This window comes from Rhynchophorus ferrugineus, unplaced genomic scaffold (genome assembly GCF_030347505.1).
Source record: "Rhynchophorus ferrugineus isolate W39M unplaced genomic scaffold, kcgeb_rfMv2 rfM5, whole genome shotgun sequence".
Lineage (NCBI taxonomy): Eukaryota > Metazoa > Arthropoda > Insecta > Coleoptera > Curculionidae > Rhynchophorus > Rhynchophorus ferrugineus.
Window position 1 is genome coordinate 24,156,934 of NW_027472584.1, and position 25,927 is coordinate 24,182,860.

Here is a 25,927-nt window from a genome sequence, read left to right on the forward strand (position 1 = left end):
AATTGAAAATACACAGAAATACTGTTACAACTTCTACTGAAGCATTCGAACAGTCCATAAGAGAACTGAAATATTTTCTGCTGGATTCCATGAAAGAGAACGAGAGAATGGTGATGTATTTTGTCGTTCCAGCTCTCGACTAGATCCAGTGTCTCAGGTTGAAGACAAGAAGGACGAAGAGATAAAGAAGAAAAAGGAAATGAAAGAGAAAAAATCGTTCCTCCTGTTCGTAGAGTACGCAGCTGCAGTGGATTCACTAGAGAACAGCCTTATATTCTCCCTGGAATTCTACCGACTTTCAATTACAATATGCGAAAGGATATAGAAAACAAAAAAAATTATTGATCTACTTTAAAAATTATTTTATTTTACGGAAAGAGTAGGCGACTGGTTGAACGGCGATACATAGCGACACTGAGAGTATAAAAAGGTCTGCCCGTCTAACTCGTTCACCATTCAGGTAGTTTTAAAATACATGGCTCTTGCGCATGACCGTTATAGCCATGGGCGTAATGTTTCACTATATAATATACCTTCCTCTTAAAGAACAGAGATGTATCTGGTCATTATTCCGTCTCTGTTTTTTGTTTTTTTTTTTGATTATCAATTGGTCCTTCATCAACCAATTTGCCGTTAAAGAACATCGAAACAGTACTGCTTCTATCCAAATTTTCATGGTGTCCCTCTATATAAAGTACTTTTAAGTTCCGGTGACTCCGAATTCCATTAATCTACGGTTGCAAAACTATGCTACTACAACCTTCTCTTTGGTGGTCGTTTATCCTGAACTGCACGTTTCGATACAAATTCCGGTAGAATATGTTGATTAACAGCAACTTTTATTCACATTTGGTCGCAGGTCGCCCGAAATATTTCTCGAACAGATTATTCAAAGAAAACATACAATTAAATATATATTAAAACATAACTGAAAACAGTTAAGGTTAAGAACTTAGTTAAGGTTTTGTAAAGTTTTCAATAATGTCTGCGATAAATCCTCTAAAACTACTATATTTTCTGCTAGTAATTTAATTATTTTTTAGTATATATAAGTCTATAATTTAACAAAAGGCATTTTTTAAAAGAAATTAGTTGATTCTCAAAGAGCAAATAACAATTTTGAACTTCTAAAACATCTAAATTTATAGATACATACGGAGATGTAAGATTGAAACTGACAAATCTACATAAGATATATGCTCTGGTATACATATAATATTTAAGATATCGATAAGAAATAAAAAATAAAAATGTGTCTACTTGGAAAAAATTATATTCAAAGTTTCCTGTCTTAGAGCCTGAATTTGTGGTACCCATTATTTTTTTAATTAATCAAAAGAAAGAAGCCACTGAAAGATATCGTTTGCTGGTAGACACTTATACTGAGCATGTTCTAACCTTAAAAATACGTGAGGCTTGTTTTCCAAAATTCAAAAATGCTGATTTCGAGGTCGATAAGGAAAGTTCTGGTAGAACAAAAGAGTTTGAAGATCCGAAACTGCAAAAGTTACTAGATGAAGACCTAACTCAAACTCGATAACAATTGACAGAAGTGTTAAATGTGGCCCAAGAAGCCGATTATGAGCAATGGGGATACTCCAAAAGATGGAAGATTGAATGACATGCAACATCTAATAGAAACTTTATAGATACATTCGCAGATGTATTATTGAAACTGATAACTCTATTAGATAAATTGCATGAAAAGATATATTAAAAGGTAACAAAAAATGGTTCTAATGTATTACAATATACATTTTACAGTTTTATTTTGTGTACTATTCAACAAGTTTTCCCATAAATCCTCTAAAACTACTATATTTTCTGCTACTAACTTAATTATTTTTTAGTATATATAAGTCTATAATTTAACAAAAAGCATTTTTTAAAAGAAATTGGTTTGTTCTCAAAGAATAAGTAACAATTTTGAACTTCTAAAACATCTACATTTATAGATACACACGAAGATGTAAGATTGAAATTGATAACTCTACATAACATCTACATTTCTTTTAAGGCCTCTTAATTTTCTGCCACTAATTTAATTATTTTTTAGTACATGCAGGTCTGCAAATTAACAAAGAGTATCTCTCTTTTAAATAAATTGGTTAATTCTCAATGAACAAGTGGAGTTTTGGAACATCTAATAGAAATTTTTTAGATACCTCTTTAGGTATAACACTGAAAGTGGCAACTCTACATAAGATATATGCACTAGTATGCACATAATATTGAATATATTGATAAGAAATAAGATTAATTAGAAAATGTGTCCACTTGGAAAAGATATATTCATGTTAGTATCAGAAATCCTGACGGTATTATTGCCTTTAGATATATGCATGAGGATGGAGATTTGCTTATACCTTGTCACTTTCCACATATTAGTTTTTGATCCCCTTGTATTGATTTCTTGATCCCCATTATTTTGTTGAATATCAAATACCAACGAAGTGTATAACCTACTGGTTTTCTTGAATTCTATTTATTACTTGACTCTGATCATCAAGGATATAGTTCCTAAGGATATACTTCAAAATCGCTCAATTTACAAGGTTAGACTAATTATTTCTTAACTGTGAATGAATAAAATATTCCAAGAAAATGCATAAATTGAAAAGAAACCTATATTTAAATCTAAATTAACCAGTCCTGTAAAAATAAATAAGAATTCGAAGGATAGGTAATGATTACCTATACACGATATGTTACCTATAATTTGGTGACTATACATTATTTTAGTATTATTTCAGATTTTTATTACATACTATTCGACATAATTTATAAAAATATTTATTAAAACATATATGAAATTAATTAAGTTTAAAATGTTATGTTTTGTGGACTTTTCAATAATTTTTGCGATAAACCTTTTAAAACTACTATTATTTTCTTTTAGTAGTTCACGTATTATTTAGTATAAGTTTAGGATTGAACAAAAAGCATCTTTCTTTTAAAGAAATTTGTTAATTCTTAAAGAAAATGTGGAATTTTAGAACATTCAGTAGAAAATTTATAGATACGTTCCGAGGTCTAACATTGAAACTGATAACTCTACATAAGATTTGTGCTCTAGTATATATATAATATTGGAGATATTAATAAGAAACAAGAGAAATTCAGTAATTTGTCCACTTTGAAAAAAAGATATTCAATTAGTATCAGAAATCCAAACAGTATTCTTCCCGCCAGTTCTATGCATTTGGACACTTGGTTATTCCTTGTCACTTTCTATGTATTAGTTTTTGATCACCTTGTATATATGAAGAAAGTTTTGTATTTTTTTAAATACCATGTTTCAAAGAAGTTTAAAAACCAATAGGTTTTTTCGAATGTCATATATTTCTTGTCTATGATTTTCAAGGACATTCAAGTATTTTTTGAGATACACTGTATCTTATCAATCTATATGTGTTGTCAAAAATATCGCGCTGGACCATATAAGATGTATAAGAACGTGAACTTATCAAATTTAGAATCAGGAAAGTTATTTTACTCCTTATATACTATAGGTATACCTAAAATCTTACCTGTAGGTGTGCCTGACAATTCATGTCAGTTTGAAGTTGTCGCAATATTTTGAACCTCGCTCCGCATTTTTTTCTTTTTTTTTCGGGAAATATAAAGTGTGGGTGAACATGGAGTACAGTTATTCGAACAGGCACCGTTTCTGCTACATCTCAGATAAAGTGCTGGAAAAACTCTTGGAGGATGTGGAAAATCTCTTGAGAAACCGGTAAGCGTCCAAATGTCACAACACAAATCGCACTAAAATCACTTTACACTTATTGTTCGGGCACTTAAACGTCTTAAACTGTCTCCAGTAATAGTTTTCTTGATATTGTAGACGACAGATTGAGAGATTAGCCGATAAGGGTCGGCACATATTGAACCGTAGAGAAGTCCTATTGAGGGAAATCCACAGCCGAAAATTCGGCATGTGTCTTGAAGATTTACATGCCATATTTCACTACAGAATACACAAAAAGGAACTTGTTGAACGCTGGATCAAACAGTACAACGTGAACGAACAGGATGACCCAGAAGCAGAGACTCCTTTAACTCGAAGACACAGCTCCATATTTTGAATTGTTCGACTTGAAAAATGTTACACCAATCATAAAACAAACTCTTAATAGTGTTTGCTTCAAAATTGTACGTTATAAATAAAGAAAAACATTAATTTTCCTGAGTTTTCTTGCTTTGGGCCCCCTGAGGTTTCGTTGCTTAAAGAATTGTCATAGAACTATACTTTCCACCTACCTTGTTTTACCTAAAATAACATCAAATAATGTCGCTTTCTTCATAAATATATCTTCATAAATTCCAGTAATATTTGGTCATTGGTAAAACAGAGAATAATACATTTTTCTCTGTGTTTTTATAAACTACAACTGTCAGTTTCGTTTTCACGTCAATGTCAATGATATGTTAGGTTATAAATATTTCATAAAATATACTCCTTATGGCTTTATCTTTTACCCATTGTATAGAAATATTCCGATTAATACGAGGTTACTACTTGCTGGTTTCTTTGTATAATTTTGTCATGCTCTTGACTATATACTACGGGGGATTATATCGGAGAAATTCATATCTAAACCTGGTAAACGGCAATACATTCTTATAAATAGTAATGTTATTATTGTAAAAATTATACACGCGTATTAAAATTACATCAAAACTTTTAGTGATTTTAAAGTCAAACATTATATCTGTATGAAAATATTTAACTGACACTGACATTAGACGCCTGCATTTTTCCCTGTCATTGTCGACCAATAGAAATAGGCCTCGTTGCCTGGCAACGACTAATAACAGGAAATAGGTCGTTTTAGAATATTCTAGAATATTTTTGACGTTAGGGCCTAGTCGCCATCTTGAAGATTCAGTTAACTGACGCTTTCCTGGTGTTGCTGCAGATATTTAGTTCTAATTGTTGAAATAAATAAACAGGTAAATATAAAATATGCTTAATTATTATTATTGGGTAAAATTACGGGTCCGTATTTATTATAAATTCGTATTTCCTTGCGGGACACTAGTTTCAACCGTAAAGAAATATGGCTTCCGGAGACCCATCCAGAGATCCCCCGGCACGGCGTTCCCTATCCGATATAGGGGAAGAATTTTTGAAAACCCTGCTTTCCCATGTGAGATCCCTCTTAAACCTCCAGTAAGTACCAATTTCGTCGAAATTTAGTTTACCAATACATTTATTTTCACCTAGGGTGTTACTGTCCCCCTTTATCGACATGACTGAAATAAATCGATTTATGGACGATCTCCATAGAGAGATCCACATGCGTCGATTCCGAGTTTGTCTGGAGGAAATGCACGCCAGGTTCCTCTATTGCACCCAGAGCAGGACTAAAGTGGAAGATTGGCTGGCATCCCTTGATGAAGAAGATCTGAGCGTTCCAGGTTTCGACGTAACCCCACCGGAAATTTACTTCCAGAAATTTCGGAACGAGATAATCGATATTTGGTTGATACAACTGGAGGAGTACAGGAAGACCGTTTCAACTTCTACTGGAGCATTCGATTATGACCAGTTTATAAGAGAACTGAGGGAATCTCTGCTGGCTTCCATGAGAGAGTACGAGAGAATGGTTATGGATTTCAACGAAGCTGGACCCAGCTCCCGTCCCGATCCAGTGCCAGCGATAGAAGACAAGAAGGAGGACGAAAGAGAGAAAAAAGAGAAAAAGAAGAAAATCATTCACCGTCTGCGTAGAGTACACAGCTGCTTCTTTTAATTTTGTATTTGTGTTCGGTCATGTAAACTAACGTTTTACCATTGACCTAAATTTCGTTGTAATGTTTATGTTAAAATGAATGTAATGAATATAAAAGTTGTTCAATAAATATGTTTTTTTTAGTTGAAATCGTAGTATTGGTCTAGATATAATGACAGTAATATATAGAATATGTACACTTTATTTAGATGGAAGTGTATTTCTTAAGACAGCATCAGATAATATTCTCATTAATAAGGGTTTATCCATTCTTTAATAGATTAATAGGTTATGCACAGAAATTTACAGAAAAGGTGATTTGTAGAAGGTCGGTTCAAAGTGATACTGAGGATAAAAATCATCTATATTTCTATTTTTAGATATATCACTTGTAACACCATTCAAAACGATGGCCCCTCAAATTGCCTTACAATCTTTTTCGTATAAGGCAACATCTCCCTCATAGAGAAAAACCACAGGAATGGACGTGGTCGTTGCCCCCATCTGGTCTGTTTATACTTTTAATAAAATTAAGCTTGAAAATCGCCGGTACTTTTTCCCCCTAGTTTTCCTTTGAAAATGTCCAAAGAAGCACTTATTCTGGGTCTCTATAGGACGCTAGTTTCAAATGCAAAGAGATATGGTGTCAGGAAACCTATCGAAAGATCCCCCAAAGCGGCCTACCCTGTCCTACATGTATGAAGAATTCCTGAAACCCTGCTTGTCCATACAAAATCCATCCGAAACTTTGTAAAATAAGTATCACTTTTACCATATTGTTTGCCTAATTGATTCGTGGACAATCTCCTTAAAGAAATCCATAGATCTGTCTATTTCGTCGAATCCGTCGATTCTGCGTTTGCCTGGAGTAAAATCACGCCATGTTTCTCTACTGCACACAAAGCAGGACCAAAGTAGAAGATTGGCTGAATCCCTTGGCGAAGAAGATCTGAACATACTAGTGTTCGACGTAACCCCATCGGAGGTTTACTTCCAGAAGTTCAAAACGAAATTACCGACATTTGGCTGTTTCAATTGTAAAAAAGATATAAAATGAAACTGAGGATATTAATCATTCCGGCGTCTATTTTTAGATATCTCACTCTTAAAACCAATCAAATAAGGTGGCCCCTCAGACCACAATACAGTACTTTTCGCATAATACAACACTTCCCTCCTAAAGAAAAAAACCTGGAATGGACAAGGTCGTTGTCTCATCTGTTCAGCTTATAGTTCTAATAAAATTAAGCTTGAAAATCGCCTGTACTTTCTCCCCCTAGTTTTCTTTTGAAGATCTCCAACGGAGCACTATTTTTGAGTCTCTATGGGACGCTAGTTTCAAACGCAAACAGATATGGCTTTCGGAAACCCATCGAAATATATCCCGCAGCGGCGTCCCTGCACTATATGTGTGAAGAATTCCCGAAATTCTGCTAGTCCATGCAAAATTCGCCCCAAACTTTGAATAAGTATTACTTTTGTCGTATTTTTTACCAATACATGTATTTTCACCTAGAATGATATTGCTCTTCTTTATCGATATGGTGGAGATAAATTGAATTTTGGACAATCTCCTCGCAGAAATCCATACTCGTCGATTCTACGTTTACCTGGAGTAAAATGTACGCCAGGTTCCTCTACTGCACGCAAAGCAGGACCAAAGTAGAAGATTTGCTGGCATCCCGTGGCGAAGCAGATCTGAGCATATTAGGGTTCGACGTAACCCCACCGGAAGTTTACTTCCAGAAGTTCAGGAACGAGAATACCGACATTTGTCTGTTTCAATTGAAAATACACAGAAATACTGTTACAACTTCTACTGAAGCATTCGAACAGTCCATAAGAGAACTGAAATATTTTCTGCTGGATTCCATGAGAGAGAACGAGAGAATGGTGATGTGTTTTGTTGTTCCAGCTCTCGACTAGATCCACTGTCTCAGGTTGAAGACAAGAAGGAGGAAGAAATAAAGAAGAAAAAGAAATGAAAGAGAAAGAAATCGTTCCTCGTGTTCGCAGAGTACACAGTTGCTTCTTTTAATTTTGTATCTGTGTTAGTTCTTGTAAAATAACATTTTACCATTAACCTGTAATTCATTGTAATAATTTTTATAAAATGTATGTCTTTTATTTTCAGTGATTAATATAAAAGAAACTTTTGTTATTTTTGAGTCTCTATGGGACGCTAGTTTCAAACGCAAACAGATATGGCTTTCTGAAATCCATCGAAAAATCGCCCGAAGCGGCGTTCCCTGTACTATATGGGTGAAGAATTCCTGAAACCCTGCTTGTCCATGCAAAATCCACCCGAGACATTGAAACTAATACTTAAGTTTCGCCGTATTTTTTACCATATATTTTCATGTATTTATTTCCATGTATATACATGTATTTTCAACTAGGGTGATATTGCCCTCTTTTGTTGATATGGTTGAGATAAATTGATTCGTGGACAATCTCCATGATGAGATCCATCGATTCTGCCTTTGTCTGGAATAAAATGCACGCCAGATTCCTCTACTGCACATAAAGCAGGATCAAAGTAGAAGATTGGCTGGCATTCCTTGGCGAAGAAAATCTGTACATATTAGAGTTCGACGTAACCCTACCGGAGGTTTACTTACAGAAGTTCAGGAACGTAATTACTGACATTTGGCTGTTTCAATTGTAAAAGCACAGAAAGAATGTTACATCTTCTACTGGAGCATGCGAAGAGTTCATAAGAGAACTGAAATGTCTCTCCTGGTTTTCTTAAGGCTGATCGAGAGAATATTGATGGATTTTCTGGTTCCAGTGTCTCAGGTTGAAGACAAGTAGGAGGAAGGGATGGAGAAGAAAAAGCAAATGAAGGAAATCACTCCTCGTGTTCGTAGAATTCGCAGCCGTTTTTGTTAATTTTTTATGTGTGCTCGGTCTTGTAATATAACATTGTACCATTGACCTATATTTCATTTTAATGCTTTTTGTTAAATATATATCCTTTTATATTCAGTGATGAATATAAGAAATTCCTATGGACTATATTGATTAACAGCAGCTCTAATTCCCATTTGGTGGCCTTTTACCTGGAACTGTGATGTATGCGTCGGAAATCTACGGACTAGGGATGTTTTCCAAGGTTTAAATATTTCTTTTTTAGAATAGTTTATAGATAGGGTCTTTGGGCATTTTCAATCGACCTTCTGAAACATTACAGCTGCAACTGTACCTCTTGACATAACTACATTTATCCACACCAAGGAACGCTTCGAGTGACTGCGGAACGATTACCAATACGTCAACGTATTCTTTTCTTGATAGTTAATTTTATACTATTTTAACTCAATTGATTCACTAGAGAACAGCCTTATAATCTCCCTGGAATTCTACCGACTTTCAATTATAATATGTGAAAAGATATAGAAACCAACAAAAATTATTGATCTACTTTAAAAACTATTTTATTTTACGGAAAGAGTAGGCGACTGGTTGAACGGCGATACATAGCGAAACTGAGAGTATAAAAAGGTCTAACTCGTTCACCATTCAGGTAGTTTTAAAATACATGGCTCTTGTGCATGACCGTTATAGCCATGGGCGTAATGTTTCACTATATAATATACCTTCCTCTTAAAGAAACGGTCACAGAGATGTATCTGGTCATTATTCCGTCTCTGTTTTTTTTGAGTATCAATTGGACCTTCATCAACCAATTTGCCGTTAAAGAACATCGAAACAGTACTGTTTCTATCCAAATTTTCATGGTGTCCCTCTATATAAAGTACTTTTAAGTTTTGGCGACTCCGAATTCCATTAATCTACGGTTGCAAAACTATGCTACTACAACCTTCTCTTTGGTGGTCGTTCATCCTGAACTGCAAGCTTCGTTACAAATTCCGGTAGAATATGTTGATTAACAGCAACTTTTATCCACATTTGGTCGCAGGTCGCCCGAAATATTTCTTGAACAGATTATTGAAAGAAAACATACAATTTAATATATATTAAAACATAACTGAAAATAGATAATGTTAAGAACTTAGGTTTTGTAAAGTTTTCAATAATGTCTGCGATAAATCCTCTAAAGCTACTATATTTTCTGCTATTAATTTAATTATTCTTTAGTATATATAGGTCTATAATTTAACAAAAGGCATTTTTTAAAAGAAATTAGTTGATTCTCAAAGAGCAAGTAACAATTTTGAACTTCTAAAACATCTAAATTTATAGATACATACGGAGATGTAAGATTGAAACTGGCAACTCTACATAAGATATATGCACTAGTATATATATGATATTGAAGATATTGATAAGAAATAAAAATTTAAAAATGTGTCTACTTGGAAAAAATTATATTCAAAGTTTCCTGTCTTAGAGCCTGAATTTGTGGTACCCATTATTTTTTTAATTAATCAAAAGAAAGAAGCCACTGAAAGACATCGTTTACTGGTAGAAACTTACAGTGAGGACGTTCTAACCTTAAAAACACGTGAGGCTTGTTTTCGAAAATTCAAAAATGCTGATTTCGAGGTCGATAAATAACGTTCTGGTAGAACAAATGAGTTTGAAGATCCGAAACTGCAAAAGTTACTAGATGAAGACCTAACTCAAACTCGATAACAATTGACAGAAGTGTTAAATGTGGCCCAAGAAGCCGATTATGAGCAATGGGGATACTCCAAGAGATGGGAAATTGAATGATATGCAACATCTAATAGAAACTTTATAGATACACTCGCAGATGTATTATTGAAACTGATAACTCTATTAGATAAATTGCATGAAAAGATATATTAAAAGGTAACAAAAAATGGTTCTAAAAATATACATTTTACAGTTTTATTTTGTGTACTCTTCAACAGGTTTTCCGATAAATCCTCTAAAACTACTGTATTTTCTGCTATTAATTTAATTATTTTTTAGTATATATAAGTCTATAATTTAACAAAAGGCATTTTTTTAAAGAAATTAGTTGATTCTCAAAGAACAAGTAACAATTTTGAACTTCTAAAACATCTAAATTTATAGATACACATGAAGATGTAAGATTGAAATTGATAACTCTACATAACCTCTACATTTCCTTTAAAGCCTCTTAATTTTCTACTACTGATTTAATTATTTTTTAGTACATGTAGTTCTGCAAATTAACAAAGAGTATCTCTCTTTTAAATAAATTGGTTAATTCTCAAAAAAGAGGATTTTTGGAACATCTAATAGAAATTTTATAGGTACCTCTTTAGGTATAACACTGAAAGTAGCAACTCTACATAAGATTTATGCACTTGTATGCACATAATATTGAAGAATATGATAAGAAATAAGAGTAATTAGAAAATGTGTCTACTTAGAAAAAATATATTCATGTTAGTATCACAAATCCTGACGGTATTATTGCCTTTAGATATATGCATTAAGATCGAGATTTGCTTATACCTTGTCACTTTCCACATATTAGTTTATGATCCCCTTGTATTGATCCCTTGATCCCCATTATTTTGTTGAATATCAAATACCAAAGAAGTTTAAAACCTACTGGTTTTCTTAAATTCTATTTATTACTTGACTCTGATCATCAAGGACATAGTTCCTAACGATATACTTCAAAATCGCTGAATTTACAAGGTTAGACTAAATATTTCTTAACTGTGAATGAATAAAATAATCCAAGAAAATGCATAAATTGAAAAGAAACCTATATTTAAACCTAAATTAACGAGTCCTCTAAAAATAAATAAGAATTCGAAGGATGGGTAATGATTACCTATACACGATATGTTACCTATAATTTGGTGACTATACATTATTTTAGTATTATTTCAGATTTTTATTAGATACTATTCGACATAATTTATGAAAATATTTATTAAAACGTATATGAAATTAACTAAGTTTAAAATGTTATGTTTTGTGGACTTAATTTGACAATAATTGTGACAATAATTTTTGCGATAAAGCCTTTAAAAGTACTATTATTTTCTCTTAATAGGTCACGTATTATTTAGTATAAATTTAGAATTGAACAAAAAGCATCTTTCTTTTAAAGAAATTTGTTAATTCTTATAGAATATGTGGAATCTTAGAACATTCAGTAGAAATTGTATAGATACGTTCCGAGGTATAACATTGAAACTGATAACTCTACATAAGATATGTGCTCTAGTATATATATAATATTGGAGATATTAATAAGAAAAAAGCGAAATTAAGTAATTTGTCCACTTTGAAAAAAAGATATTCAATTAGTATCAGAAATCCAAACAGTATTCTTCCCGCTAGTTCTATGCATTTGGACACTTGGTTATTCCTTGTCACTTTCTATGTATTAGTTTTTGATCACCTTGTATATATGAAGAAAGTTTTGTATTTTTTTAAATACCATGTTTCAAAGAAGTTTAAAAACCAATAGGTTTTTTCGAATGTCATATATTTCTTGTCTATGATTTTCAAGGACATTCAAGTATTTTTTGAGATACACTGTATCTTATCAATCTATATGTGTTGTCAAAAATATCGCGCTGGACCATATAAGATGTATAAGAACGTGAACTTATCAAATTTAGAATCAGGAAAGTTATTTTACTCCTTATATACTATAGGTATACCTAAAATCTTACCTGTAGGTGTGCCTGACAATTCATGTCAGTTTGAAGTTGTCGCAATATTTTGAACCTCGCTCCGCATTTTTTTCTTTTTTTTTCGGGAAATATAAAGTGTGGGTGAACATGGAGTACAGTTATTCGAACAGGCACCGTTTCTGCTACATCTCAGATAAAGTGCTGGAAAAACTCTTGGAGGATGTGGAAAATCTCTTGAGAAACCGGTAAGCGTCCAAATGTCACAACACAAATCGCACTAAAATCACTTTACACTTATTGTTCGGGCACTTAAACGTCTTAAACTGTCTCCAGTAATAGTTTTCTTGATATTGTAGACGACAGATTGAGAGATTAGCCGATAAGGGTCGGCACATATTGAACCGTAGAGAAGTCCTATTGAGGGAAATCCACAGCCGAAAATTCGGCATGTGTCTTGAAGATTTACATGCCATATTTCACTACAGAATACACAAAAAGGAACTTGTTGAACGCTGGATCAAACAGTACAACGTGAACGAACAGGATGACCCAGAAGCAGAGACTCCTTTAACTCGAAGACACAGCTCCATATTTTGAATTGTTCGACTTGAAAAATGTTACACCAATCATAAAACAAACACTCAATAGTGTTTGCTTCAAAATTGTACGTTACAAATAAAGAAAAACATTAATTCTCCTGAGTTTTCTTGCTTTGGGCCCCCTGGGGTTTCGTTGCTTAAAGAATTGTCATAGAGCTCTACTTTCCACCTACCTTGTTTTACCTAATATAACATCAAATAATGTAGCTTTCTTCATAAATATATCTTCATAAATTCCAGTAATATTTGATCACTGGTAAAACAGAGAATAATACATTTTTCTCTGTGTTTTTATAAACTACAACTGTCAGTTTCGTTTTCACGTCAATGTCAATGATATGTTAGGTTATAAATATTTCATAAAATATACTCCTTATGGCTTTATCTTTTACCCATTGTATAGAAATATTCCGATTAATACGGGGTTACTACTTGCTGGTTTCTTTGTGGAATTTTATCATGCTCTTGACTATATACTACGGGGGAATATATCGGAGAAATTCATATCTAAACCTGGTAAACGGCAATACATCCTTATAAATAGTAATGTTAGTATTGTATAAATTATACACGCGTATTAAAATTACATCAAAACTTTTAGTGATTTTAAAGTCAAACATTATATCTGTATGAAAATATTTAACTGACACTGACATTAGACGCCTGCATTTTTCCCTGTCATTGTCGACCAATAGAAATAGGCCTCGTTGCCTGGCAACGACTAATAACAGGAAATAGGTCGTTTTAGAATATTCTAGAATATTTTTGACGTTAGGGCCTAGTCGCCATCTTGAAGATTCAGTTAACTGACGCTTTCCTGGTGTTGCTGCAGATATTTAGTTCTAATTGTTGAAATAAATAAACAGGTAAATATAAAATATGCTTAATTATTATTATTGGGTAAAATTACGGGTCCGTATTTATTATAAATTCGTATTTCCTTGCGGGACACTAGTTTCAACCGTAAAGAAATATGGCTTCCGGAGACCCATCCAGAGATCCCCCGACACGGCGTTCCCTATCCGATATAGGGGAAGAATTTTTGAAAACCCTGCTTTCCCATGTGAGATCCCTCTTAAACCTCCAGTAAGTACCAATTTCGTCGAAATTTTGTTTACCAATACATTTATTTTCACCTAGGGTGTTACTGTCCCCCTTTATCGACATGACTGAAATAAATCGATTTATGGACGATCTCCATAGAGAGATCCACATGCGTCGATTCCGAGTTTGTCTGGAGGAAATGCACGCCAGGTTCCTCTATTGCACTCAGAGCAGGACTAAAGTGGAAGATTGGCTGGCCCTTGATGAAGAAGATCTGAGCGTTCCAGGTTTCGACGTAACCCCACCGGAGATTTACTTCCAGAAATTTCGGAACGAGATAATCGATATTTGGTTGATACAACTGGAGGAGTACAGGAAGACCGTTTCAACTTCTACTGGAGCATTCGATTATGACCAGTTTATAAGAGAACTGAGGGAATCTCTGCTGGCTTCCATGAGAGAGTACGAAAGAATGGTTATGGATTTCAACGAAGCTGGACCCAGCTCCCGTCCCGATCCAGTGCCAGCGATAGAAGGCAAGAAGGAGGACGAAGCAGAGAAAAAAGGGAAGAAGAAGAAAATCATTCACCGTCTTCGTAGAGTACACAGCTGCTTCTTTTAATTTTGTATTTGTGTTCGGTCATGTAAACTAACGTTTTACCATTGACCTAAATTTCGTTGTAATGTTTATGTTAAAATAAATGTAATGAATATAAAAGTTGTTCAATAAATATGTTTTTTTTAGTTGAAATTAGTATTAGTGTAGATATAATGACAGTAATGTATAGAATATGTACACTTTATATAGATGGAAGTATATTTCTTAAGACAGCATCAGATAATCTTCTCATTAATGGGGATTTATCCATTCTTTAATAGATCAATATTTGTAAAAGGCCAGTTCAAAGTGATACTGAGGATAAAAATCATCTCTATTTCTATTTTTAGATATATCACTTGTAACACCATTCAGAACGATGGCCCCTCAAATTGCCTTACAATATTTTTCGTATAAGGCAACATCTCCCTCATAAAGAAAAACCACAGGAATGGACGTGGTCGTTGTCCCCATCTGGTCTGTTTATACTTTTAATAAAATTAAGCTTGAAAATCGCCTGTACTTTCTCCCCTTAGTTTTCCTTTGAAAATGTCCAAGGGAGCACTGTTTCTGGGTCTCTATGGGACGCTAGTTTCAAACGCAAAGAGATATGGTTTCAGGAAACCCATCGAAAGATCCCCCGAAGCGGCCTTCCCTGTCCTACATGTCTGAAGAATTCCTGAAAACCTGCTTGTCCATGTAAAATCCGTCTGAAACTTTGAATAAGTATCACTTTTACCGTATTGTTTCCCAAATTGATTCGTGGACAATCTCCTTAAAGAAATCCATAGATCTGTCTATTTCGTCGAATCCGTCGATTCTGCGTTTGCCTGGAGTAAAATCACGCCATGTTTCTCTACTGCACACAAAGCAGGACCAAAGTAGAAGATTGGCTGAATCCCTTGGCGAAGAAGATCTGAACATACTAGAGTTCGACGTAACCCCATCGGAGGTTTACTTCCAGAAGTTCAAAACGAAATTACCGACATTTGGCTGTTTCAACTGTAACAGAGAAAGACTGCTACATCTTCTACTGGAGCATTCGAACGGTTCATAAGAGAACTAGAATAGTCTCTGCTGGTTTCCATGAGAGAGAACGAGAGCATGGTGATGGATTTCGTTGTTCCAGCTCTCAACCAGATCCCGTGTCTCAGGTTGAAGACAAGAGGGAGGAAGAGATAAAGAATAAAAAGGAAATGAAAGAAATCGTTCCTCGTGTTCGTAGAGTACGCAGCTGCTTCTTTTAATTTTGTATCTGTGTTAGGTCTTGTAAAATAACATTTTACCATTGACCTGTATTTGATTGTAATGTTTTTGATAAAATATATGTCTTTCGTTTTCAGTGATGAATATAAAAGTTGCTCCATAAATATGTTTTTTTAATTGAAATCGTAGTATTAGTCTAGATATAATGGCAGTAATATTTAGGATATATATACTTTATATAGAAGGTAGCTTACTAGTTCTTTACTAGATCGATATATTATGTTCATAAATTTACAGTTTCTTTCCGAGAGTTTAAAGAATATAAGTTATAATATGGCAAATGGTTTTAAACAAGGAATAATATTAATTTACTTAAAAACCTGTATTATTCAAAGAAAGAAGAGGTGATCGGTTGAACGGAGATATAAAATGAAACTGAGGATATTAATCATTCAGGCGTCTATTTTTAGATATCTCACTCTTAAAACCAATCAAATAAGGTGGCCCCTCAGACCACAATACAGTACTTTTCGCATAATACAACACTTCCCTCCTAAAGAAAAAAACCAGGAATGGACAAGGTCGTTGTCTCATCTGTTCAGCTTATAGTTCTAATAAAATTAAGCTTGAAAATCGCCTGTACTTTCTTCCCCTAGTTTTCTTTTGAAGATCTCCAAGGGAGCACTATTTTTGAGTTTCTATGGGACGCTAGTTTCAAACGCAAACAGATATGGCTTTCGGAAATCCATCGAAATATATCCGGCCGCGGCGTTCTCTGTCCTATATGTGTGAAGAATTCCCGAAACTCTGCTAGTCCATGCAAAATTCGCCCCAAACTTTGAATAAGTATTACTTTTGTCGAATTTTTTACCAATACATGTATTTTGACCTAGAATGATATTGCTTTTCTTTATCGATATGGTGGAGATAAATTGAATTTTGGACAATCTCCTCGCAGAAATCTATAGTCGTCGATTCTACGTTTACCTGGAGTTAAATGTACGCCAGGTTCCTCTACTGCACGCAAAGCAGGACCAAAGTAGAAGATTTGCTGGCATACGGTGGCAAAGCTGATCTGAGCATATTAGGGTTCGACGTAACCCCACCGGAAGTTTACTTCCAGAAGTTCAGGAACGAGAAGACCAACATTTGTGTGTTTCAATTGAAAATACACAGAAATACTGTTACAACTTCTACTGAAGCATTCGAACAGTCCTTAAGAGAACTTATATAGTTTCTGCTATTTTCCATGAGAGAGAACGAGAGAATGGTGATGTATTTTGTCGTTCCAGCTCTCGACTAGATCCAGTGCCTCAGGTTTAAGACAAGAAGGAGGAAGAGATAAAGAAGAAAAAGAAATGAAAGAGAAAGAAATCGTTCCTCGTGTTCGTAGAGTACGCAGCTGCTTCTTTTAATTTTGTATCTGTGTTAGTTCTTGTTAAATAACATTTTACCATTAACCTGTAATTCATTGTAATAATTTTTATAAAATGTATGTCTTTTATTTTCAGTGATTAATATAAAAGTTGCTCCATAAATATGTTTTATAAATTGAAATCGTAGTATTAGTCTATATACAACGGCAGTAATATTTAGGATATATATATATATATATATATATATATATATATATATATATATATATATATATATTTAGGATATATATATATATATATATATATATATATATATATACTTTATATAGACGGTAGCATACATCTATAGATAAAATATGTAGCGAAATAACCTCATTATTTGTGATCTGTCTGTTCTTTACTAGATCGATATATTATGTTCAAAAATTTACAGTTTCTTTCCGAAAGTTTAAAAATATAAGTTATAATATGGCAAAGGATTTCAAACAAGGAATAATATTAATTTACTTAAAAAGCCGTTTTATTCAAAGAAAGAAGAGGTGATCGGTTGAACGGAGATATAAAGCGAAACTGGGTATATCAATCATTCTGACGTCTATTTTTAGATATCCCACTCTTAAGACTATTCAAATAAGATACTCAGACAACAATACAGTACTTTTCGTATAATACAACAGTTCTCTCCTAAAGAAAAAAACACAAAAATGGACGAGGTCGTTGTCTCATCTGTTTAGTTTATAGTTCTAAGAAAATTAAGCTTGAAAATCGCCTGTACTTTCTTCCCCTAGTTTACTTTTGAAGATCTCCAAAGGAACACTTTTGTTATTTTTGAGTCTCTATAGGACGCTAGTTTCAAACGCAAACAGATATGGCTTCCGGAAACCCATCAAAAAATCGCCCGAAGCGGCGTTCCCTGTACTATATGGGTGAAGAATTCCTGAAACCCTGCTTATCCATGCAAAATCCACCCGAGACATTGAAACTAATACTTAAGTTTCGCCGTATTTTTTACCATATATTTTCATGTATTTATTTCCATGTATATACATGTATTTTCAACTAGGGTGATATTGCCCTCTTTTGTTGATATGGTTGAGATAAATTGATTCGTGGACAATCTCCATGATGAGATCCATCGATTCTGCGTCTGTAATAAAATGCACGCCAGGTTCCTCTACTGCACACAAAGCAGGATCAAAGTAGAAGATTGGCTGGCATTCCTTGGCGAAGAAAATCTGTACATATTAGAGTTCGACGTAACCCTATTGGAGGTTTACTTACAGAAGTTCAGGAACGTAATTACTGACATTTGGCTGTTTCAATTGTAAAAACACAGAAAGAATGTTACATCTTCTACTGGAGCATGCGAAGAGTTCATAAGAGAACTGAAATGTCTCTCCTGGTTTTTTTAAGGCTGAATGAGAGAATATTGGTGGATTTTGTCGTTCCAGTGCCCCAGGTTGAAGACAAGTAGGAGGAAGAGATGGAGAAGAAAAAGCAAATGAAAGAAATCACTCCTCGTGTTCGTAGAGTACGGAGCCGTTTCTTTTAATTTTTTATGTGTGCTCGGTCTTGTAAAATAACATTTTACCATTGACCTATATTTCATTTTATTGTTTTTTTATTAAATATATATCCTTTTTTATTCAGTGATGAATATACGAAATTCCTATGGACTATATTGGTTAACAGCAGCTCTAATTCCCATTTGGTGGTCCTTTATCTTTAACTGTGATATATGCGTCGGAAATCCACAGACTAGGGATGTTTTCCAAGGTTTAAATATTTCTTATTTAGAATAGTTTATAGATAGAGTCTTTGGGCATTTTCAATCCACCTTCTGAAACATTACAGCTGCAACTGTACCTTTTGACGTAACTAAATTTATCCACACCAAGGAACGCTACGAGTGACTGCGAAAGATTGACAATACGTCAACATATTCTTTTCATGATAGTTAATTTTATGCCATTTTAATTCAGTGGATTCAATAGAGAACAACCTTATAATCTCCCTGAAATCCTACCTTTCTTTATAATACTTTCAATTATAATATGTGAAGGAATATAGAAAACAAAAAAAATTATTGATCTACTTTAAAAACTATTTTATTTTGCGAAATGAGTAGGCGACTGGTTGAACGGCGATACATAGCGACACTGAGAGTATAAAAAGGTCTAACTCGTTCACTATTCAGGTAGTTTTAAAATATATGGCTCTTGCGCATGACCGTTATAGCCATGGGCGTAATGTTTCACTATATAATATACCTTCCTCTTCAAGAAACGATGACAGAGATTTATCTGGTCATTATTCCGTCTCTGTTTTTTTTGAGTATCAATTGGACCTTCATCAACCAATTTACCGTTAAAGAACATCGAAACAGTACTGCTTCTATCCAAATTATCATGGTGTCCCTCTATATAGAGTACTTTTAAGTTTTGGTGACTCCGAATTCCATTAATCTACGGTTGCAAAACTATGCTACTGCAACCTGCCTTTGGCAGTCGTTCATCCTGAACTGCAAGCTTCGTTACAAATTCCGGTAGAATATGTTGATTAACAGCAACTTTCATCCACATTTGGTCGCAAGTCGGCCGAAATATTTCTTGTACAGAATATTCAAAGAAAACATATAATTAAATATATATTTAAACATAACTGAAAATAGTTAAAGTTAAGAACTTAGGTTTTGTGAAGTTTTCAATAATGTCTGCGATAAATCCTCTAAAACTACTATATTTTCTGCTATTAATTTAATTATTTTTTAGTATATATAAGTGCAGTATTTAACAAAAGGCATTTTTTAAACGAAATTAGTTGATTCTCAAATAACAAGTAACAATTTTGAACTTCTAAAACATCTAAATATAAGCATACGGAGATGTAAGATTGAAACTAACAACTCTACATAAGATATATGCACTGGTATATATATGATATTGAAGATATTTATAAGAAATAAAAATTAAAAAGTGTGTCGACTTGGAAAAAATTATATTCAAAGTTTCGTGTCTTAGAATTTGAATGTATTTGTGGCACCCATTACTTTTTTTATTTAATCAAAAGAAGGAAGCCACTGAAAGACATCCTTTGCTGGTAGACACTTATAGGCAGCATGTTCTAACCTTAAAAACACGTGAGGCTTGTTTTCGAAAATTCAAGAATGCTGATTTCGAGGTCGATAAATAACGTTCTTGTAGAACAAAAGAGTTTGAAGATCCGAAACTGCAAAAGTTACTAGATGAAGACCTAACTGAAACTCGATAACAATTGACAAAAGTGTTAAACGTTGCCCAAGAAGCAGATTATGAGCAATGGGGATACTCCAAAATATGGGAAAATGAATGATATGCAACATCTAATAGAAACTTTATAGATACATTCGCAGATGTATTATTGAAACTGATAACTCTATTAGATAAATTGCATGAAAAGATATATTAAAAGGTAACAAAAAATGGTTCTAAAAATATACATTTTACAGTTTTATTTTGTGTACTCTTCAACAGGTTTTCCGATAAATCCTCTAAAACCACTGTATTTTCTGCTATTAATTTAATTATTTTTTAGTATATATAAGTCTATAATTTAACAAAAGGCATTTTTTTAAAGAAATTAGTTGATTCTCAAAGAACAAGTAACAATTTTGAACTTCTAAAACATCTAAATTTATAGATACACATGAAGATGTAAGATTGAAATTGATAACTCTACCTAACATCTACATTTCTTTTAAAGCCTCTTAATTTTCTGCTACTAATTTAATTATTTTTTAGTACATGTAGGTCTGCAAATTAACAAAGAGTATCTCTCTTTTAAATAAATTGGTTTATTCTCAAGGAACAAGTGGAATTTTGGAACATCTAATAGAAATTTTATAGGTATCTCTTTAGGTATAACACTGAAAGTAGCAACTCTACATAAGATATATGCACTAGTATGCACATAATACTGAAGATATTGATAAGAAATAAGAGTAATTAGAAAATGTGTCCACTTGGAAAAAATATATTCATGTTAGTATCAGAAATCCTGACGGTATTATTGCCTTTAGATATATGCATGAGGATGGAGATTTGCTTATACCTTGTCACTTTCCACATATTAGTTTATGATCCCCTTGTATTGATCCCTTGATCCCCATTATTTTGTTGAATATCAAATACCAAAGAAGTTTAAAACCTACTGGTTTTCTTAAATTCTATTTATTACTTGACTCTGATCATCAAGGACATAGTTCCTAACGATATACTTCAAAATCGCTGAATTTACAAGGTTAGACTAAATATTTCTTAACTGTGAATGAATAAAATAATCCAAGAAAATGCATAAATTGAAAAGAAACCTATATTTAAACCTAAATTAACGAGTCCTCTAAAAATAAATAAGAATTCGAAGGATGGGTAATGATTACCTATACACGATATGTTACCTATAATTTGGTGACTATACATTATTTTAGTATTATTTCAGATTTTTATTAGATACTATTCGACATAATTTATGAAAATATTTATTAAAACGTATATGAAATTAACTAAGTTTAAAATGTTATGTTTTGTGGACTTAATTTGACAATAATTGTGACAATAATTTTTGCGATAAAGCCTTTAAAAGTACTATTATTTTCTCTTAATAGGTCACGTATTATTTAGTATAAATTTAGAATTGAACAAAAAGCATCTTTCTTTTAAAGAAATTTGTTAATTCTTATAGAATATGTGGAATCTTAGAACATTCAGTAGAAATTGTATAGATACGTTCCGAGGTATAACATTGAAACTGATAACTCTACATAAGATATGTGCTCTAGTATATATATAATATTGGAGATATTAATAAGAAAAAAGCGAAATTAAGTAATTTGTCCACTTTGAAAAAAAGATATTCAATTAGTATCAGAAATCCAAACAGTATTCTTCCCGCTAGTTCTATGCATTTGGACACTTGGTTATTCCTTGTCACTTTCTATGTATTAGTTTTTGATCACCTTGTATATACGAGGAAAGTTTTGTATTTTTTTAAATACCATGTTTCAAAGAAGTTTAAAAACCAATGGTTTTTTTCGAATGTCATATATTTCTTGTCTATGATTTTCAAGGACATTCAAGTAATTTATGAGATACACTGTATCTTATCAATCTATATATGTTGTCAAAAATATCGCCCTGGACCATATAAGATGTATAAGAACGTGAACTTATCAAATTTAGAATCAGGAAAGTTATTTTACTCCTTATATACTATAGGTATACCTAAAATCTTACCTGTAGGTGTGCCTGACAATTCATGTCAGTTTGAAGTTGTCGCAATATTTTGAACCTCGCTCCGCATTTTTTTCTTTTTTTTTCGGGAAATATAAAGTGTGGGTGAACATGGAGTACAGTTATTCGAACAGGCACCGTTTCTGCTACATCTCAGATAAAGTGCTGGAAAAACTCTTGGAGGATGTGGAAAATCTCTTGAGAAACCGGTAAGCGTCCAAATGTCACAACACAAATCGCACTAAAATCACTTTACACTTATTGTTCGGGCACTTAAACGTCGTAAACTGTCTCCAGTAATAGTTTTCTTGATATTGTAGACGACACATTGAGAGATTAGCCGATCAGGGTCGAGACATATTGAACCGTAGAGAAGCCCTTTTGAGGGAAATCCACAGCCGAAAATTCAGCATGTGTCTTGAAGAATTACATGCCATATTTCACTACAGAATACACAAAAAGGAACTTGTTGAACGCTGGATCAAACAGTACAACGTGAACGAACAGGATGACCCAGAAGCAGAGACTCCTTTAACTCGAAGACACAGTTCCATATTTTGAATTGTTCGACTTGAAAAATGTTACACCAATCATAAAACAAACACTCAATAGTGTTTGCTTCAAAATTGTACGTTACAAATAAAGAAAAACATTAATTCTCCTGAGTTTTCTTGCTTTGGGCCCCCTGGGGTTTCGTTGCTTAAAGAATTGTCATAGAGCTCTACTTTCCACCTACCTTGTTTTACCTAATATAACATCAAATAATGTAGCTTTCTTCATAAATATATCTTCATAAATTCCAGTAATATTTGATCACTGGTAAAACAGAGAATAATACATTTTTCTCTGTGTTTTTATAAACTACAACTGTCAGTTTCGTTTTCACGTCAATGTCAATGATATGTTAGGTTATAAATATTTAATAAAATATACTCCTTATGGCTTTATCTTTTACCAATTGTATAGAAGTATTCCGATTAATACAGGGTTACTACTTGCTGGTTTCTTTGTGGGATCTTATAATGCTCTTGACTATATACTACGGTGGGATATAACGGAGAAATTCATATCTAAACCTGGTAAACGGCAATACATTCTTATAAATAGTAATGTTGGTATTGTATAAATTATACAGGCGTATTAAAATTACATCAAAACTTTTAGTGATTTTAAAATCAAACATTATATCTGTATGAAAATATTTAACTGACACTGACATTAGACGCCTGCATTTTTCCCTGTCATTGTCGACCAATAGAAATAAGCCTCGTTGCCTAGCAACGACCAATAACAGGAAATAGATCGTTTTAGAATATTCTAGAATATTTTTGACGTTAGAGCCTAGTCGCCATCTTGAAGATTCAGTTAACTGACGCTTTCCTGGTATTGCTGCAGATATTTAGTTCTAATTGGTGAAATAAATAAACAGGTAAATATAAAATATGCTTAATTGTTATTATTGGGTAAAATTACGGGTCCGTATTTATTATAAATTCGTATTTCCTTGCGGGACACTAGTTTCAACCGTAAAGAAATATGGCTTCCGGAGACCCATCCAGAGATCCCCCGACACGGCGTTCCCTATCCGATATAGGGGAAGAATTTTTGAAAACCCTGCTTTCCCATGTGAGATCCCTCTTAAACCTCCAGTAAGTACCAATTTCGTCGAAATTTTGTTTACCAATACATTTATTTTCACCTAGGGTGTTACTGTCCCCCTTTATCGACATGACTGAAATAAATCGATTTATGGACGATCTCCATAGAGAGATCCACATGCGTCGATTCCGAGTTTGTCTGGAGGAAATGCACGCCAGGTTCCTCTATTGCACCCAGAGCAGGACTAAAGTGGAAGATTGGCTGGCATCCCTTGATGAAGAAGATCTGAGCGTTCCAGGATTCGACGTAACCCCACCGGAGATTTACTTCCAGAAATTTCGGAACGAGATAATCGATATTTGGTTGATACAACTGGAGGAGTACAGGAAGACCGTTTCAACTTCTACTGGAGCATTCGATTATGACCAGTTTATAAGAGAACTGAGGGAATCTCTGCTGGCTTCCATGAGAGAGTACGAAAGAATGGTTATGGATTTCAACGAAGCTGGACCCAGCTCCCGTCCCGATCCAGTGCCAGTGATAGAAGACAAGAAGGAGGACGAAAGAAAGAAAAAAAGGGAGAAGAAGAAAATCATTCACCGTCTTCGTAGAGTACACAGCTGCTTCTTTTAATTTTGTATTTGTGTTCGGTCATGTAAACTAACGTTTTACCATTGACCTAAATTTCGTTATAATGTTTGTGTTAAAATGAATGTAATGAATATAAAAGTTTTTCAATAAGTATGTTTTTTTTAGTTGAAATCCTAGTATTAGTGTAGATATAATGACAGTAATGTATAGAATATGTACACTTTAAATAGATGGAAGTATATTTCTTAAGACAGCATCAGATAATCTTCTCAATAATAGGGATTTATCCATTCTTTAATAGATCAATAAGTTATGCACAGAAATTTACAGGAAAGGTGATTTGTAGAAGGTCAGTTCAATGTGATACTGAGGATAAAAATCATCTCTATTTCTATTTTTAGATATATCACTTGTAACACCATTCAAAACGATGGCCCCTCAAATTGTCTTACAATATTTTTCGTATTATGCAACATCTTCCTCATAAAGAAAAACCACAGGAATGGACGTGGTCGTTGCCCCCATCTGGTCTGTTTATACTTTTAATAAAATTAAGCTTGAAAATCGCCTGTACTTTTTCCCCCTAGTTTTCCTTTGAAAATCTCCAAAGGAGCACTGATTCTGGGTCTCTATGGGACGCTAGTTTCAAACGCAAAGAGATATGGTTTCAGGAAACCCATCGAAAGATCCCCCGAAGCGGCCTTCCCTGTCCTACATGTCTGAAGAATTCCTGAAAACCTGCTTGTCCATGTAAAATCCGTCTGAAACTTTAAATAAGTATCACTTTTGTCATATTGTTTCCCAAATTAATTCGTGGACAATCTCCATAGAGAAATCCATAGGTCTGTCTATTTCGTCGAATCCGTCGATTCTGCGTTTGCCTGGAGTAAAATTCACGCCAGGTTTCTCTATTGCACACAAAGCAGGACCAAAGTAGAAGATTGGCTGATATCCCTTGACGAAGAAGATCTGAACATACTAGAGTTCGACGTAACCTCACCGGAGGTTTACTTCCAGAAGTTCAAAAACGAAATTACCGACATTTGGCTGTTTCAATTGTACAAACACAGAAAGACTGTTACATCTTCTACTGAAGCATTCGAACAGTTCATAAGAGAACTAGAATAGTCTCTGCTGGTTTCCATGAGAGAGAACGAGAGCATGGTGATGGATTTCGTCGTTCCAGCTCTCAACCAGATCCCGTCTCTCAGGTTGAAGACAAGAGGGAGGAAGAGATAAAGAATAAAAAGGAAATGAAAGAAATCGTTCCTCGTGTTCGTAGAGTACGCAGCTGCTTCTTTTAATTTTGTATCTGTGTTAGGTCTTGTAAAATAGCATTTTACCATTGACCT

At 33.7% G+C, this 25,927-nt stretch overlaps 4 protein-coding genes across 4 annotated transcripts in view; all 4 read left to right on the plus strand.

Moving 5' to 3' along the window:
* Window positions 1–25,927, plus strand: part of LOC143197535 (lachesin) — a 543,053-nt gene that overhangs the window by 183,053 nt on the left and 334,073 nt on the right. The gene's annotated exons all lie outside the window — the stretch shown is intronic.
* On the plus strand, window positions 4,945–5,781 carry LOC143197537 (uncharacterized). Its single transcript, XM_076406077.1, has 2 exons — window positions 4,945–5,176; window positions 5,231–5,781. The coding sequence occupies exons 1-2, from the start codon at window positions 5,064–5,066 to the stop codon at window positions 5,757–5,759; spliced, it is 642 nt and encodes a 213-aa protein (XP_076262192.1). The 5' UTR covers window positions 4,945–5,063; the 3' UTR covers window positions 5,760–5,781.
* On the plus strand, window positions 13,791–14,586 carry LOC143197714 (uncharacterized). The gene is made up of 2 exons (XM_076406341.1): window positions 13,791–13,980; window positions 14,035–14,586. The coding sequence occupies exons 1-2, from the start codon at window positions 13,868–13,870 to the stop codon at window positions 14,558–14,560; spliced, it is 639 nt and encodes a 212-aa protein (XP_076262456.1). The 5' UTR covers window positions 13,791–13,867; the 3' UTR covers window positions 14,561–14,586.
* On the plus strand, window positions 23,794–24,631 carry LOC143197704 (uncharacterized). Its single transcript, XM_076406332.1, has 2 exons — window positions 23,794–24,034; window positions 24,089–24,631. Exons 1-2 carry the CDS (start codon window positions 23,922–23,924, stop codon window positions 24,615–24,617), a joined length of 642 nt encoding a protein of 213 aa, XP_076262447.1. The 5' UTR covers window positions 23,794–23,921; the 3' UTR covers window positions 24,618–24,631.